The 16,920-nt window shown below is 40.8% G+C and overlaps 1 protein-coding gene across 4 annotated transcripts in view; it reads left to right on the forward strand.

The window, feature by feature from the left end:
- PDE7A (phosphodiesterase 7A) overlaps positions 1-16,920 on the forward strand; it is a 106,823-nt gene that overhangs the window by 72,812 nt on the left and 17,091 nt on the right. For 3 of the 4 annotated variants that reach the window (XM_070382324.1, XM_070382323.1, XM_005892949.3), the window contains exons 4-5: positions 12,034-12,185; positions 13,927-13,990. In XM_070382324.1, coding sequence (XP_070238425.1) covers positions 12,034-12,185; positions 13,927-13,990 — 216 coding nt within the window. Of the gene's footprint in view, positions 1-2,986; positions 3,064-12,033; positions 12,186-13,926; positions 13,991-16,920 lie in introns of all 4 variants that reach the window. The other variant, XM_070382325.1, reaches the window with a different exon arrangement.

Genomic DNA, 16,920 nt, shown 5'->3' on the forward strand with positions numbered 1-16,920 from the left:
TTTCAACTTGGGTGTTAGCATTGACACTTCTTTGACAGCTACTGAAAAACTTCAACATTCATCCCATTCTTACAGGATCCCCAACCTTCAGACCTGCTCTGTCTAGGAATTACTTCCACTTAGGTCCAGATTTCTGGTCGTCTGGCATTTATAAACTGATTCTTGATGTCCCTCATGCAACTAATTTGTAAACTGTGTAGTCTCCTTACCTTATGTTGTGAAGACTGACGGTTTTGAAGCACCTGATAATAATGAGCAATATGTACAATAAGAAAAATTGGGAGGAAGAAGTAATGGGGGGGAGAAAAGAAGGCTGAGGAGAGAGAAAGTGATTGATTAGAGAGAGCAAGAGAGTGGCAAAGATGTTAGGCTGGTGGCTGAGTGGTGTGAACTGAAAAGGGCCCCTGAGCTGGGTCTCCCTAATGCAACTTCTTTGCTCCTGAGCATCACAGCGCCTCACCAGGCTTTCAAGGAGCCTCCCTCCTGTCAGTTTCCTTCTTTTCAGTAAGTTGGCTTTAGTGACCAGCTTTCTGTAGGCTGGATTAAGAGCCCCAAATATTCCTACAAATATTTTTCTGTGTCCAATTGATACACCTGGTCTCTTGAAATATAATACTTTGGACTCTTAAATTAGTTGGACTTCAGTTCAGTCACTCAGTCGTGTCCAACTCTTTGCAACCCCATGAATCACAGCATGCCAGGCCTTCCTGTCCATCACCAGCTCCCGGAGCCTACTCAAACTCACGTCCATCGAGTCGGTGATGCTGTTCAGCCATCTCATCCTCTGTTGTCCCGTTCTCCTCCTGCCCCCAATCCCTCCTAGCATCAGGGTCTTTTCCAGTGAGTCAACTCTCTGCATGAGGTGGCCAAAGTATTGGAGTTTCAGCTTTAGCATCAGTCCTTCCAATGAACACCCAGGACTGACCTCCTTTAGGATGGACTGGTTGGATCTCCTTGGAGTCCAGTCTTCTCCAACACCACAGTTCAAAAGCATCAATTCTAAGGCGCTCAGCTTTCTTGACAGTCCAACTCTCACATCCATACATGACTACTGGGAAAACCGTAGCCTTGACTAGACGGACCTTTGTTGGCAAAGTAATGTCTCTGCTTTTCAATATGCTGTCTAGGTTGGTCATAAAGGAGTAAGCGTCTTTTAATTTCGTGGCTGCAGTCACCATCTTTGGTGATTTTGGAGCCCCCCAAAAATAAAGCCTGACACTGTTTCCACTGTTTCCCCATCTGGTTCCCATGAAGTGATGGGACCAGATGCCATGATCTTAGTTTTCTGAATGTTGAGCTTTAAGCCAACTTTTTCACTCTCCTCTTTCACTTTCAAGAGACTTTTTAGTTCCTCTTCACTTTCTGCCATAAGGGTGGTGTCATCTGCATATCTGAGGTTATTGATATTTCTCCGGGCAATCTTGATTCCAGCTTGTGCTTTTTCCAGCCCAGCGTTTCTCATGAGTTAAATAAGCAGGGTGACAATATACAGCCTTGATGTTCTCCTTTTCCTATTTGGAACCAGTCTGTTGTTCCATGTCCAGGTCTAACTGTTGGACTTAATGGGTTCCATATTGAGTTTTTTCAAAATTCATGTTTGTTCTAAATTTAATGTCCCTACATTCAATATTCTTTTAGTTATACATTCTCTTTAGCTTCTATAATAACAAATTCTAATCTCTTTAAACATAAAATAATTATTATAATTCTGTTCCACATGTACACTTAGAAAATCTAAGATCTTCCTTTGAAAGATTCTGACGTGATTATTAAATAGTAACCGAAGCTGTCAGCTTGACAGTTCCCTCTTTTCATGGAATTCACCAAAGCTCATTGACGTCATCCAGAGTGGAAGCCCTGGTCTCTCTGCCAGCATTGGACAAGATGTAATATAAGCAGTATATTTCTTTCATGTCCACAGAAATGCAGTTTTCCGTTTTCTTTTAACTCCTGACGCATGATAATGTTCCATTCTATGTAAATGTGTTTTGCCCATTATCTTGAGCCTTTATGTTCACTTTAGCACTTTATTCCACCCCATACCAAGGGAACCTTTCGAGGTATTTACATCAAAGGCTTTTAGCCTTACTCATCTTTTTGTTTCTGGTTTTTTGCAGCCTATGGCTCTTTTTTGGTTGTTCATTGGCTCAGTCGTGTCCAACTCTGGGACCTCACTGACCGCAACATACCAGACTTCCCTTCATTTTCTCACGGAGTTTGCTCAAACTCATGTCCACTGAGTCAATGATGCCATCCAACCGTCTCATCCTCTGTCACCCCCTTCTCCTTCTGCCTTCAGTCTTTCCCAGCATCAGGGTCTTTTCCAATGAATCAGCTGTTTGCATCAGGTGGCCAAAGTATTAGAGCTCCAGCTTCAGCATCAGTCCTTCCAATGAACATTGAGGGTTGATTTCCTTTAGGATTGACTGGTTTGATGTCCTTGCAGTCCAGGGGACTCTCAAGAGTATTCTCCAGCACCACAGTTTGAAAGCATCAATTCTTCAGTGCTCAGTCTTCTTTATGGTTCATTATAAAGATTGAATATATTCTTGTTGCATCAAGTTGACTAAACTGGATATCTTCTACCAGTTAGACTTTATAAGGTCCCATTTGTATTTCTCTAAGTATGATCTGTATTAGCCGTAAACAGAATTCAGGCGGGCCAGTGCCCTTACGTTGAATCAGATGTCTCATGTGGTCTTTATTGTGATGATCTACAGTGACAACAGACAAAACTCTCCTTAAATTTTGCCTTAGAGCCTCATGTGCATTTGGGTTGTTTTTTATCTTCCTAACAGGGCCCTGTTAGACTTGGGTACTTTTTTGATACTTAGTGATATGAACAGAAAGAACATGTGTTTCTGTGTTTATTTTGAGCTTAAAAGTTTATGTCATACTGATTTTATTGTCTTGGATTATCTAAGTCTTTAGTATACAGTAACTCCCACGCAAACTCATACCCTTCTTACCGCTTCTTCCCTTTAAGAACCGAAGTTGTTGCATGGCGTTTCCCTCAGCTATGACAAGGAAGCCTGGCTTTGCTGCAGTCCATGGAGTTCCAGAGTGAGACACGACTTAATGACTAAACAAGGACTTTGTTGTTGTTATATTGTTTTTCTTACTCTCTTTCATACTGTACTGCCTAGTCGTTACTTTCCTATTTACAAGGAAATAGGAAATTTGAAATTACATTTGAAATTTGAAATTACAAATATAGTTTCTCCTATGTCTTTTAACCAGTATTTGTTCGACCTGCAAAGATGACTGTTCCATCATTTGTAATTAAACTGAGGTTCAGTTCGGTAACTTAAAACATTCCTGATGTTACTAGTAGAAGTGGCAGACCTGGGATTCAAACCCAGGTGTATGACTCCAGAGCTCGTGTGTTTATTTGCCTTGCTGCATTGCCGCTTTGTATCAGTACAGGCTACTCCTTAAAGACCATCGCTTTCAGCACCTCGCTGCTTTTTCCCCCTTTATCCATGCATGCTGAATGTAAAAATTCTTCCAGGAAAACTTGAATTTAGATGTAACTAAATGTATTTATTCAGTATTTAACAGTAGGCTTCCTGATATGGCTCCTATTCTTTTTTAAGGAAAATTAAACAGAGATTAGAACATCAGTTCAGTTCAGTCACTCAGTCATGTCCAACTCTTTGAGACCCCATGAATTGCAGCACACCAGGCCTCCCTGTCCATCACCAACTCCCGGAGTTCACTCAGACTCACGTCCATCAAGTCAGTGATGCCATCCAGCCATCTCATCCTCTGTCGTCCCCTTTTCCTCCTGCCCCCAATCCCTCCCAGCATCAGAGTCTTTTCCAATGAGTCAACTCTTCACATGAGGTGGCCAAAGTACTGGAGTTTCAGCTTTAGCATCATTCCTTCCAAAGAAATCCCAGGGTTGATCTCCTTCAGAACATAGAATGTCTTAATTTTTTTACTCAATTATCATTCAGTATGACCTTGCTTTAGTCTAGAGTTATAACCTTGCAGCACTGATTTAAAAAAAAAAAAATTTTTTTTTAAACAATCTCCAAGGGGAACTCATGCTAACATGCATGTAAATGATTGTCATGGTGTAAAGGTAGCAGATAATAGTGACTGCAGGGCGCCCTCTCGTGGACGATTAAAGCAGGTAGTGATCAAGTCTCAAAATCCAAAAGCTTTTTCTGTGAAAAATCTCTTTCGTCTTATGACTAAATGCCAGTGATGTCTCTACCGTGATAGAGAAGAGGGTCTGTGGGAGCCCTGGGCATGATACTGCTCAAGGTATGTCGATTTCCAGCCCGTCTGTTTCCCTAACCTATTGCCTAGATTTCTTTTTTCAGTCCGCTTTCTAGTCTGAAGGAAAAAAGCAAGAGAAAAACATGGCTTCTAAATTTACTGCTATCCCACATTTCATTGCTGGCTCCGAGAAGCCAAGGGTGGGTGACTGGAAGTAACTCCCATGATCATTAAGTAACAAGGCTCATTTAGTTTGGGTGAAGGTTGATTAGTTTGTTTGTGGTCACACAGTGAGGTAATGTGATATTTTAAAAGAGAACCAGCAGTGCCAACAGTTCTTAATAGTAACTTGATTAAGTCACTGAGCCCTGTCGGCTTTCTAAGCTGGACTGGAATGTAGGTAACCATGTAAACTAGAACAAGCCTAGGACTTAAATAGTCCTAGCCTGGTGGAAGCTGGGCTTTAATAAAGACACCTTTAATCTGTTGTCTGTTATGCTGTGAAATAAATAATGGCATGTCTCATGTCACAAAATGAGTTCATGAGAATATTGGCAATAGGGTCAGATTTTATGTAATGTGGTCTGGGGTTAGCTTTTTTAGTAATTGTCTGAATGGAAGTACTAGTTAAGTTCTCATGATCATTCTTCTTTTAAAAAAATATATATAACATATATAATAGTATATATATATATATATTTTTTTCTTCTGCATTTGTTTTTGCCCACGCTGCACATGTGGCAAGCGGGATCTTAGCTCCCTGGCCAGGGATTGACCCCGTGACCCCTGCTTTGGGAGTGTGCAGTCTTAGTCACTGGACCACCAGGGGAATCCCTGATCACTCTTTCTTGTCTGCAGTTCCCCATGTGTCCTCTTTTTTCCATTCCTAAATGATGCTGCTCATACCAACTCATTCAACTATGGTATCTTCGCCATAGTGGCCTCTGCTTGTTTCAATATAGAAACTTTATCCTTACTTCTTACAGGGCATCAGTGTGTATCTGTGTGTGGAGGAAGGATAGGGTGGACGAAGCAAACCTGAAGAAACTAAAATTTTCCACCTTAAAATGATCTCATCGTGCTTCATCCTTGATTTACAGTTACTGATTCCCTTTTCTTCCATCATCCTTTGGAAGCTATCCTAGGACAGTTCTGGAAATTTCTGTATCATTTTCTTTTAGAAAACCTGTTCTCCATTGAACTGTGCTGCTGTGTGCTTGTTCTGCTTCTGAAGGTTTGTTCTAAGGGACTCAGGATGGGTGCCAAGATTTCGTCACAGGAATGGTTATTGCAGAATTGTTGGTAAGAAATGTGAAAGTTAGGAACAGCAAAAAGATTTAGTAAGTGATGATGATTTCCATACTTTATATTTGGCTAATAAAAATGATGGGACACGTAAATTCCATTTACTGACTTGAAGAGATATTCATGAATTTGTAAGTTAAAAAAACTGTGAACTGTGTGGGATGAAAGAGAAACTTTATGTATACATGTATATAGGAAAGAGTTGATTGAAAACTACTTTGCGGGCCAGACTATTGATAGCTGTTGTTCCTGGGCCGCTAAGCCTTCCCGTGCAGCTTGTCCCCATTCTCAAACCCATGTTGAGGAGAGGAGAAGGCATAGGGCAGCTGCTCCCAGAAAGGACCAGGAAAAACATACCTTTTAAAAGAAAGTGACGGTGTGCCTCAAAATAACAGGGTAGGAAGCTCCAGGGGTTGATCTCTCCATCTAAACAACCTCTTTAAAGGGGGGATGGGCAGAATTCACTATTTCAGGACTCCGGGCGCTGGCTGGACACTGACGAGGACTGCTTGCTGAGGGAGGGGCTGCTGCTCTTCGGCGATTGGGCGTTGTGTTGGGCACAGACCCGTGATCGTCACTCACCCCTCGGCCCTCAGCCTGTGGGAACGCTGTCCAGTCATGGCTTGGTGAGGCCAGGGTGGGCAGTGGGGATCTAGTCCTCCAGAAATTTGGAGTTTCGTCTTTAAGTCAGTCTGGCAGATTCTGAGGCATGGGCACTGATGTTTGCCTGGGTTTCATCCCTTTTCAGCTGCAGAGGCTTCGGCCAGCAGCATCTACCAGAAGAGTTAAGGAATCGGTACTGCCCTCACCCCCTGGCCTTTGGAGCCAGACATTTGGGAAATCTGTGTTGGGTCACCAACTGACTTCAGCAATACTGTAATAGGAGCTTCAGTGACCACACACTACAAGGAGTAAACAAAGTCAAATAGATATGCAAAGGCCAGTTTGGAAAAATGACAAAACAGTTGGCTTCAGCCCACAACAAGTAAAAATAAACAGTCCTGGAAGAGTGAGAGATTAGATTTCCAGTTCCCCAAGTATAATTCGCACAATGTCCAGTTCTCAGTGAAAAACTATAGAACATAAAAAGAAATTGGAAACTATGACCCATACATATGACAAAAGAACATCACAACAGCCACCCCGAGGATGCCCACACATGGGAACTGCTAATCAAAGAGGTTAACTCAACTGTCTTTAATGCTCAATGAGCTAAAGCAAACCAAGGGAGAGAAAGAGGAAATCAGGAAGGCGCTGTGTGAACAAAATCTGAATCTCAATAAATAGGAATTATAAAAAAAGAACCCAACAAGTTCTGGAGCTGATAAGTATGATAACTGAAATGAGAAATTCACTAGAGGGATTCAGCAGCAGATTTGAGTGAGCAGAAGAATAGATCAGCAAACTTGAAGATAAGAACATTGAAATAATCCAGACTGAGAAGCAGAAAGGAAAAGGAATGAAGAAAAATTCCTTCCACAAGAAACCCATTGAGGAATCCCCATGTATACCACATGTGACTCATAGCAGGCCCAGCAGGAGAAAGAAGAGAGAGGGCAGAAAAAGCTGTTTGAATGGTGGGCAACTTCCTGCAGCTGATGGAGATGTGGATATACACATCCAAGAAGCTCAGTGAACTCAAAGCAGGGTGAACATGTGGCGCACCGGTGCCGTCTGCAGATGCATGGAGAGACCTCGAGACTGCCGTACGGAATGCAATTAAGTCAGAAAGAGAAAAACAAATGCCGTATAATATCACGTAGATGTGGAATCGACAAAAATGGTACAGATGAGTTTATTTGCAAGGCAGAAATAGAGACAGATGTAGAGAACAAAGTTATGGATGGAAGGGTGGAAGTGGGGGGATGAATTGGGAGTTTGGGATTGATATATATACACACACACACACTGTTGATGCTGTGTGTAAAGGGCTTCCCTGGTGGCTCACTAAAGAATCTGCCTGCAATGTGGGAGACCCGGGTTTATTTCCTGGGTTGGGAAGAACCCTTGGAGAAGGGGATGGCACCCCATTCCAGTATTCGTGCCTGGAGAATTCCATGGACAGAGGAGCCTGGTGGGCTACAGTCCATGAGGCCGCCAAGAGTTGGACATAACTGAGTGACTAACACACTGTGTATAAAATAGGTAACTAATGAAAACCTATTGTATAGGTCAGGGAACTCTACTCAATATTCTGTGGTGACCTAAATGGGAAGGAAATCTGAAAAAGAGGGGATATATGTGTATATATAACTGATTCACTTTGCTGTACAGCAGAAACTAAACATTGTAAAGCAACTATAATCTGATAAAAATAAGAAAACACAACAAAAAGCCAAATTGTTGAAACCCAAAGACAAAGATAACTGGGGAAGCCATGGTAAAAGGACCTGAATATTTAATTCCAGAGCTGAACTAAAATGAAAATGGGGGTTGGACTGAAAAGGAGCGGGGGAAAGCACTGACAACTAACAGACATTGGAAGAGGAAAAGGGAAAGAAGAGGGGATATAGAATGTAATAACATTAAAAGGTGACATCCAAGGTAGTAGACAACACAAGTCATAGAAACATAAGTATACTTAGTAAAACAGAGGTATTTTTTAATTTGTGGAGTTGTAGCAACGTCCTTCAGTAGAAGATTGGATAGATTATGGTCCATCCATATGGTGGAATACTTTTACAGCCTCAAAATGAGGACGGTCTCCGTGTACTGATAGGGAAAGAGTTTTAAGAAAAATTTAAAGACAAGGTACAAAACAAGTATGATATGCTACCATTTATGTAAAAGAAGTAGAACCATGGTATATAACAGTGTTTCCATATGTTTGAGCCAAAAACTCAGGAAGCATACCCACAAAACTTTTCAGGTAAAAAATGATCATTTTAGGGGAGAGTCTGGCAGTTGATTGGATCGGGAATGGGGTCGGGGTAAGGTTTTATCGCTGTGTTCTTTTCTCCCTCCCTCTTTCCCTCCTTGATTTTTATTTTTAAAACGTGAGTGCAGTATATTTGAAAAAACGTAATGAAAAAAAGATACCACTCCTTCTCCCAATCTGGTCCTATATTAAGCCTCAGGCAAAGCTTTGAGGTAGTTTGCATTGCCATCTCTGCAAAGTCTCTTGGAATTTTCTATTCTTTCTAGAATGTAATCTTAGGTATAGGCTCCTTGCCCACTAGGTAAAGAAAATTCTTTTCACTGGATGATTTGCCATTTCGTTTCGACAGCTACTCTGGCCTTTCTTAGATTGTATGTGAAATAATCCATAATTGTTAGAGCTGTTTCTGTCATTAAGTGAAGGTCTTATTTCTTACCCTGTTGTAAATGTTACTTCTGGGGCTAGTCTTGCTGGAAGGCGTTGGGCTCCTATGATGAGTGAGCTTTTCCCCTTGAGCTAATATCTAATATTCATGCTCAATATGGTCAAAACAGAATTCTTGATAATGAGTCCCAACTTCAGGGCTCTGTAGGAAAAAAAGGACATGAATTATGGATAGTTTTCTGGGTTTTTTTTCCCCCCCCAGTTAAGGGAACTGAGACATCAAGAAGTTGTGACTTGTGAGAAGTCACCTAGGAAATAGGAGTACAGGCAGGGAAAGGCCCAGCCGTGGTCTCAGAGCCCTGACTCCTGGATGGTGCCGCTGTCTACATTGATGGTGCAGATCCTAGCGTGTTGTTGCGTGCACTCAGCACAGTGTGGGTTGAACCCTTCACAGGAGGCTCATTCAGTTTTTGGACCTTATGTAATTATCCTCCCAAAGAGACTCTCAAGTTTACTTCAAGGATGGGTTAGTTTGGACATGTAATTTGGGAGCAGTGATCCTTCTATCAGTGTCTGGATGCAAAGTGATTGCCAGTGATGAAACTGTTACCTTCTCTGTGTAATTTAAGATACTGAATAGAAGGGAATGCTCATGAAGTCATGCTTATGATCTTGAACTCTTTTAGATTACTGTTGCATAATCAATAGAATGTGTCTTTCGCAGCATTTTTTAGAAGCTTTCTTAAATGTATTGGCTCTAATGCGTTAATTATATAGCATTTCTACATTGGTTTCTGGGGTTATATTTGTACAATGGGGACGATAATCTTTGCCATCTTCACAGGATTGCTGTAATTACTAAACGGGATCACAGATGTGAATGTACTCTTGTAAAACTGTAAAGTGCCTTGTAAATACAGAGATGGCAGTACTAGTATTAACTAGATCTCATCTGGTCCCCGTGTGTTCGTGTCATTCCACTCTGTCCCTTCCAGGCCCAGTCTTTTCTAGGAATAACGTTAGAAGGGTCACATTAAATACTTGTATTTCTGTATGTTAGCTTTTCCCCCTATGTCTTTATTTTTGTAGATACTTCCATCTAAATAAGGACAATTTTGAATGATGGTGTATGCAGAATTTTATCATAAACTGTCACTAAACCATGTGGTAAAACAATAAACCATATGGTAGATTTGAAATAAGAGATTTGTGAGTAATGCTGTGGACACAGGATTTGTAAGCAGATCTGTGTTTTAAAATCTAGTTGTCACCCTGTATTGACTGTGTGACCTTATATATAGTCTCGTGTAGATTCAGTGTTTTCATGTATAAAGTGGAAGATAATAATAGTCATTTTCTGACACTGTAGAGGGCTAAATGAGATACTTTTTTTTAAGCACATGGAACATTTTCTGAACTTAAACTAACCTCATTCCTCAAACATACTAATTCTAGTTCAAACATAATCACTTGATATTTAATAGTGTTTCCACTTTGGTTCCAATCCTTTTTATGTAAGTCATGTTGCTAAAGATCAAAAGGTAACGCCACAATTGTTCTAGATACTCTTTATTTTAGATTCACTGAGATGGAAGATGAAAAAACCACATAATTGTGTGTTGTTTCTGGCTTACGTGAGTATATGGGAACCTCAGAACTCATCAGTTATTTCACAAACAGTATGCACTTACTCAAGGAGGGCATAGCAGCCCACTCCAGTATTGCTGCCTGGAGAAGCCCATGGACAGAGGAGCTTGGTGGGCTACAGTCCATAGGGTCATAAAGAGTTGGACATGATTGAAGCAACTTAGCATATGCACACACATGCAGTTATTCATTCATTCATTCAGTGTATGTTATGCATCCCTACATGGCACTATGATTAGGCTCTGAAATACAAAGATGAAAAAGTAGTTTGTGCCTGTATTGGAGGTCATCATTTGTTGAAGTAGACAGAGAAATAAGTAATTTTGTACAATATCAGAAGTGGTCTGACTGGGGTCTGCCCAGGCAGCCTTGAGAACCCAGAGGAGGTGCCCCCATCTCTCCTAGACGGCGGGTGTGCGTGTAGCTGTCCAGGTGTGCTTCCCAGGGCAGGGGTCACCGGAGTCGAGTCTGGAGAGAGCCAGCGCCTGGAAAATGAGGCCTTTTCATCGAGGATAAGGAGATGGAGTTTAGTTTGAAATGGTGATAGACCAATGAATACTTTTATTTAGAGCAACATGAACAGGTTTGGAACTTGGAATAATTACCGAGAGGCATACCTACCTCTTAAACAGTGGCATCAAACATCAATTTTATCACCATCTTCACTGGCACCATTTCTTTGAAACCTGTTATATATCTGACCTGTGTATATAGTATCTCATTTAATCCAACACTGTTTGAATTAGATATCATTGCCGTTATTTTATAGCTGAGATAACTCTGGGTAATAGCGGTTGATAGAAGAGTTAGTGATGGGACACACACTAGAGAGTCTTTGATTGCCTGTCACTCGACCTTTGGAGAGTTAATGGAAGTTAAGATGAGAGATGCTGACTTGTTGATCCTTAGCCTTCATTTTCATGTTTTATATTGTGAACATTTCGCTGAATTTAGTTAGTTTCTAGACTTTGAAGACTTCATTCCCTACAAGATAGCTTTTAACCAAAGTCTGTTATTTCGTCTGGCGCCCCAGAAACTTTGGTTCTGTCTCACACTGCAGGGAAACATGATGGTTAGACTTATGGAAAGAAGACATGTCAGTATCCAAACTGCGTTATTCTCCATTCTATCTCCTTTTCCTCTAAAGTTAACATAAAGGAATTTGAAATGACACCTCGTTAGGATTTGAGGTACTTGAGTTCTAAGTCTCATATGTAACTGGGGCCCTGGTTTCTCAGTGTGAAGGATGATTTGGAACTAGGTTTTGTCCCCCTGCTCCGTAGTGTTTCTATAGTGTATTGAAGCAATAGAGGGAGAGGTGATCATTCTTGGAAGTTTAAAAAAAGAAAAAACTGATGATTAATCCAACCACACTCCTGATTATGTTTCCAAATGCTGATAAAATTGGTCATTTACCCCTTCATTCTTAGCTGTTTAATTGAAAATCAAATAAAGTACCTCTTCTTTCCTAGAAATGTGGCATGACAGTTGATGAATTTTAAGAAATATTGGTATGTAACTAGCAGGTGCTCTTGATAGGTTATGTGCAGTTTTGACTTACTCTACTCACCTTTTTACTCCTTTCATTTCAGCTCAATCTGAAATTGAAGTTTCTGTGTCTGCAAGGAATATCAGACGGTTACTAAGTTTCCAGCGGTATCTTAGATCTTCACGCTTTTTTCGTGGTACTACTGTTTCAAATTCTCTGAACATTTTAGATGATGATTATAATGGACAAGCCAAGGTGTGTATAGCTTTCTTCAAGAAAACATTGATTCTTACATAGGGTTAATGAAACCTTGTTTCTCCCATATGATACTGATTTTATCTAGCCTTTTTTTGGTATGTGAAATCAGTTGAACTCAATTTTTATTATAGGTTTTCCCTTTAGAGCAGCTGTTCATCTTATGATTAGGTTATTACAGAGCAAGGAACTAAAATAATGAAAATGTTTTCATGTATTACAGCATTACAACATTTATTGTAATAGCAAGTAGATCAGTGGAACATTAAACTGTAAGGTCACAAGGGTCCTAATGCTGGAAAGAGTATTATGGTTTTCCCGATGTAATTTCTCTGTACTATAGTTAAGAAGGGACTCGGTTGCTCCCTTCCAGTTGTTTAAAAGTAAACTCAGCACAGGAAGTCTCATGACTTTCAGTCACACTTTTCATGATCTCTTGTATAAGTGAGATATTTGGAAGATTTAAATGTTTTTTTAAATTTGGTGATTGTGAGCATTGTTTTTTTCATATAGTTTAAAAGAAATATCTTAATGAAGGTGGAAATTGGCTGAGGTGGTTTTTTACTAAATGAGGATTTTTTAATAATCTCACATTTCTAACATTTGTAAAAGTATTCTTTGACTTAACACCTACGGGTTAGATGTAGGTTTGTGTAGATGGGGCCAGGGTACCCACTCTATGATTACATTAAAGTGAAAACATTTACTTCCCTGTTTGATAAAACAAATCAATGGAAAAGCACTCATACTTTCTTTAAATTTAAGAAAGTTCACAAGTTCTGCTTTTTCAAATGAGAATATTGGTCTGTGTGTCATTGGTTGTTAGGACTATTATCACTTCTTCTGGTAATACCTAGTATTGCTTATGCTGATTTAGCCATATATGAATATATGACAGTGAACTTTGGGTTCAAAATACAGATTTTTTCTTGAAAATAAAGTCCATGAAATTTTCAGGTTACAAAGACATGGTGTAAAAGTATCTGTTTGATTTTTAGGGTTGTTGTGGGGCTTATTTGCTTGGCTGAAATAACCATCAACCTAAGAATTATGTAGTAAATGCAATGGACTATTCTATTAGGATATTTAAGGAATATTAATAAATAAATTGGGAATGTGTTTTAAGAAGAAAATAACAAATAATTTAAGTGTAGTATATACTACAGGTGTCTGGTACCTGGATTCCAGAGTCTGATCACCTAACTTAAGACCCAGCTCTGTGACTCTCACTGAGCAAGTTAATGACTTTTTCCCTCTTTTCCCATCTGTAAATGAGGGTTGAAAACAATGCCTACATGATAGTGTTGGTGTGAATAGTAAGAATGTGTCAAAAATAAAGCATTTTTAATAGTATCTGGAATGTAGCAAGTATTCAACTATTGCAACTTTTATTAGATTTTTAAAATCTAGTTTCTAGACCGTGCAATGTGTGAACTACACTTCTCTGATGGGTATTGGAATTCTTGACAGTTCATGAGAGCATAAGAATAAGTCAAAAGGAACACCAGCCTTACCTCTGCATTTATCAATTGAGAAAACATTAATTGTTTTTCAAATGGAGTTTATCCCTTTGGACATATTTTGGAGTTGTTTGGAAAGGTCATGACTAAGGAGAGTGATCATTAGCATTTCTTAAGTCGACCACTTTCTGTTTTTGTTAGCTTCCTTATGGACTATCTACAAAAGACAGAGAAAGTTACTGAGATTAAATTACAGTAGGAATGTTTGGTTTTCATTTCAGTGTATGCTGGAAAAAGTTGGAAATTGGAATTTTGATATCTTTCTATTTGATAGACTAACAAATGGTAAGTGAAGACTTTGACTTACTCTCATGTATTCTCAGGATTGCTGCATTGATGGGATTGCCGCTGCTTTCATTTATTGAGTGTGGGCGCCCTCTGCTGGCTGAGGGAGCATCATATTGTTCCTTCTTCAGTGACTGATCTGTAAGCCTAGAGCATCCATCTAAAATTTTACTTTTGATTATCACTCTTAGTAGTAATCAAAAGTAATCCCTGTCATAGTCACTTGGGTATCTCTAATTAAACCTACTTCTGTTAATAAGAGGCTTCTCAGCTGGTTCAGTTGGTAAAGAATTCACTTGCCGATGGCAAGAGACGTGGTTTCAATCCCTGAATCAGGAAGATCCCCTGGAGGAGGGCATGGCAACCCACTCCAGTATTCTTGCCTGGAGAATCCCATGGACAGAGGAGCCTGGCGGGCTGCAAGTCCATGGGGTCGCAGAGTCAGACACGATTGAGCATGCACTTCTATTCTTCTTTTCTCTTGCTATTAATAACCCAACGTACACATTATTATCTCATGGTTCTTGATGTTTCCTTTTTGGGTTTTTTTGTGCTGTAGCCATGTACAGTGACATCCTCCAATCTTATATTCCAGTTTTGATAGCCCGAGATGTGTGGTAGATTGACGCCCTTTTGAGAGATGGCTTTTCTTCTCACTCTGGTTCTCAGGCTCTCTTTCTCTGCACACTTTAGAGAGATGGTGTGTTATGATCAGCAGAGCGGGCCCTTCTGACACTGCTTCTCTCTGGCGGGGTGGGTAGGGGAGAGCTTGGAGCTAATCACTATCTATGGAAAGTTTGAGTACGTTGGAAAAAAATAAAGATGATTCTGATTTGTTTACCTCTGAGTTCTGTTTTGCTTTGGCTGAAAGTGAAAAAAGTGTTAGCTGCTCAGTCGTGTCCGACTCTGCGGCCCCATGGACTATAGCCCGCCAGGCTCCTCTGTCCAAGGGATTCTCCAGGCCAGAATACTATGGTGGGTAGCTATGCCCTCCTCCAGGGGATCATTCCAACCCAGGGATTGAAGCCAGGTCTCCTGCATTGCAGGCAGATTCTTTACCAACTGAGCCAAGGTTCATTTTTCTTTATTGTCTTTGGGCACAGGAACAAAATTCCCTTTGGGAATCATTTTTCATTTTGTATAAAATGTTTGACGTAAAAAGTTGGTGGTACCTATATATTCCAACTAGACTTTGTCCCTTTTGCCTTTTAAATAAATGAAGCAGAGTGGGAAGTTCACTGAGAGGAAGTTCTCACTGTTGAAATAAGTATGTGGCTCCCTGCTATACTTTGAAACTACCTTTTTTTCCCCCTAATTTTACTTTGGAATAAAGTTCCTTTTTACAAGGAAGCCAAATATGGAAACCACACTATAGTCATCTTGAGAATAGCTTGGGTCCACACAATGGACAGATGGGGAAGGACAGGGAAGCCTGGTGTGCTGCAGTCCACGGGGTCACAAAGAGTCAGACACGACTTAGTGACTGAACAATAACGAAGAAGCTTTTTAGTATCACATCGTCATTCCTCTGAGCTGTGTGGGCCAGGCATAGTGAGGACACCGCTGTGATCACGTTCTAGCTGTCTGTATCTGTCGACAGAAAAACTAGACCATCCCAGGCACAAGTGTGAGGACAGTAAAGGCCACCTCAGTGGCGGAGCCTCCCTCCCACTTCCCCGCCTTCTGTTTTTCTTCTTCTCTCTTCCTGTTCTCTTTCTCTCTGCCCTCTGGTGACCAGTGTCTCTTCCCCTCCCAGGCCCCCACTCAGGCCTGTCCTCCTAGAAAGGACTCTGATCGCATCTACACAGCTGTCCCTCCATGCAGCCTTCCTTCCCTCTTTGAAAATATAGGTGCCTCAGCTTCTTCCAGATCTGGGAAACTCCCCTTTCCTACCACAACACAAATATTCCTTTAGTCCTTATCTCAGGATAAATATAGATAATACAATGCCCCCCTTAACACCTTCAAGGTCTAACCTCACGTAACACTTAACAGCTCATAGCCTATTCTTAGTCCCCTGGACACTTTGTCACTCACAGAAATAGTTGATTGTTTTTCTCTAGATTTTATTTTTAAAAAGAATGTATCTTGCCAGCCAAGGGGCGTGGCGGTGGAAGTGGATTGAGGGTGGCAGTGTACGATGCGCAGAATTCTAGTCACTGGTCCACGTGAGTTAACTTAGGTAGCACTTGGCTTGCCTGTGGGCTTCCCTGGCAGCTCAGATAGTAAAGAATCTACCTGCAGTGCAGGAGACCCAGGTTTGACTCCTGGGTTGGGAAGATCCCCTGGAGAAGGGAATGGCTACCCACTCCAGTATTCTTGCCTGGAGAATCCCATGGACAGAGGAGCCCGGTGGGTTCTAGTTCATGGGGTCGCAAAGAGTCAGACACGACTGAGCAACTAACACCAGCTCTTCTTTAATCATCTCACCCCTTTTTTGTGGAAAAGGTGGCCAAATGATTTCTTCTTAGAGTTGTTAGGGGTTAGTAGAAACCATCTGTGGTTAGCTGCCCACTTGTTTTACAGATGGTGACCTATTAATGCATATTCAGTTCACTACAGTCACCCAAAAGTTAAGGAATTTTATATAGGAAGAGATATTATTGGGAAACAAGTGGGCAGAAGAAAGTTCCTTTTTAACTTGCATTATTTAGTTGGATCTGCTTTCCTTTCAAAGCTGCTTAGCCTGGAATGAATCCTGGATGATGCATGTACTTGGTATCTAAGTTTTCGCTTCTTGCTCATTGGGCTGGTGTGCCCTGTGTTTCTTCTGTGGTGATTTTTCAAGTGATACTGTGAGGAGGACAGGGAAGAAGCTCTGAGTCCCACTACTCCTGGCTTGTCCACTGCAAGGTAGTAGGATATATTTGGCTTCTCTGGTGGCTCAGACGATAAAGAATCTGCCAGCAATACAAGAGACCCAGGTTGGA

The sequence above is a fragment of the Bos mutus genome, chromosome 14 (assembly GCF_027580195.1).
Source record: "Bos mutus isolate GX-2022 chromosome 14, NWIPB_WYAK_1.1, whole genome shotgun sequence".
Lineage (NCBI taxonomy): Eukaryota > Metazoa > Chordata > Mammalia > Artiodactyla > Bovidae > Bos > Bos mutus.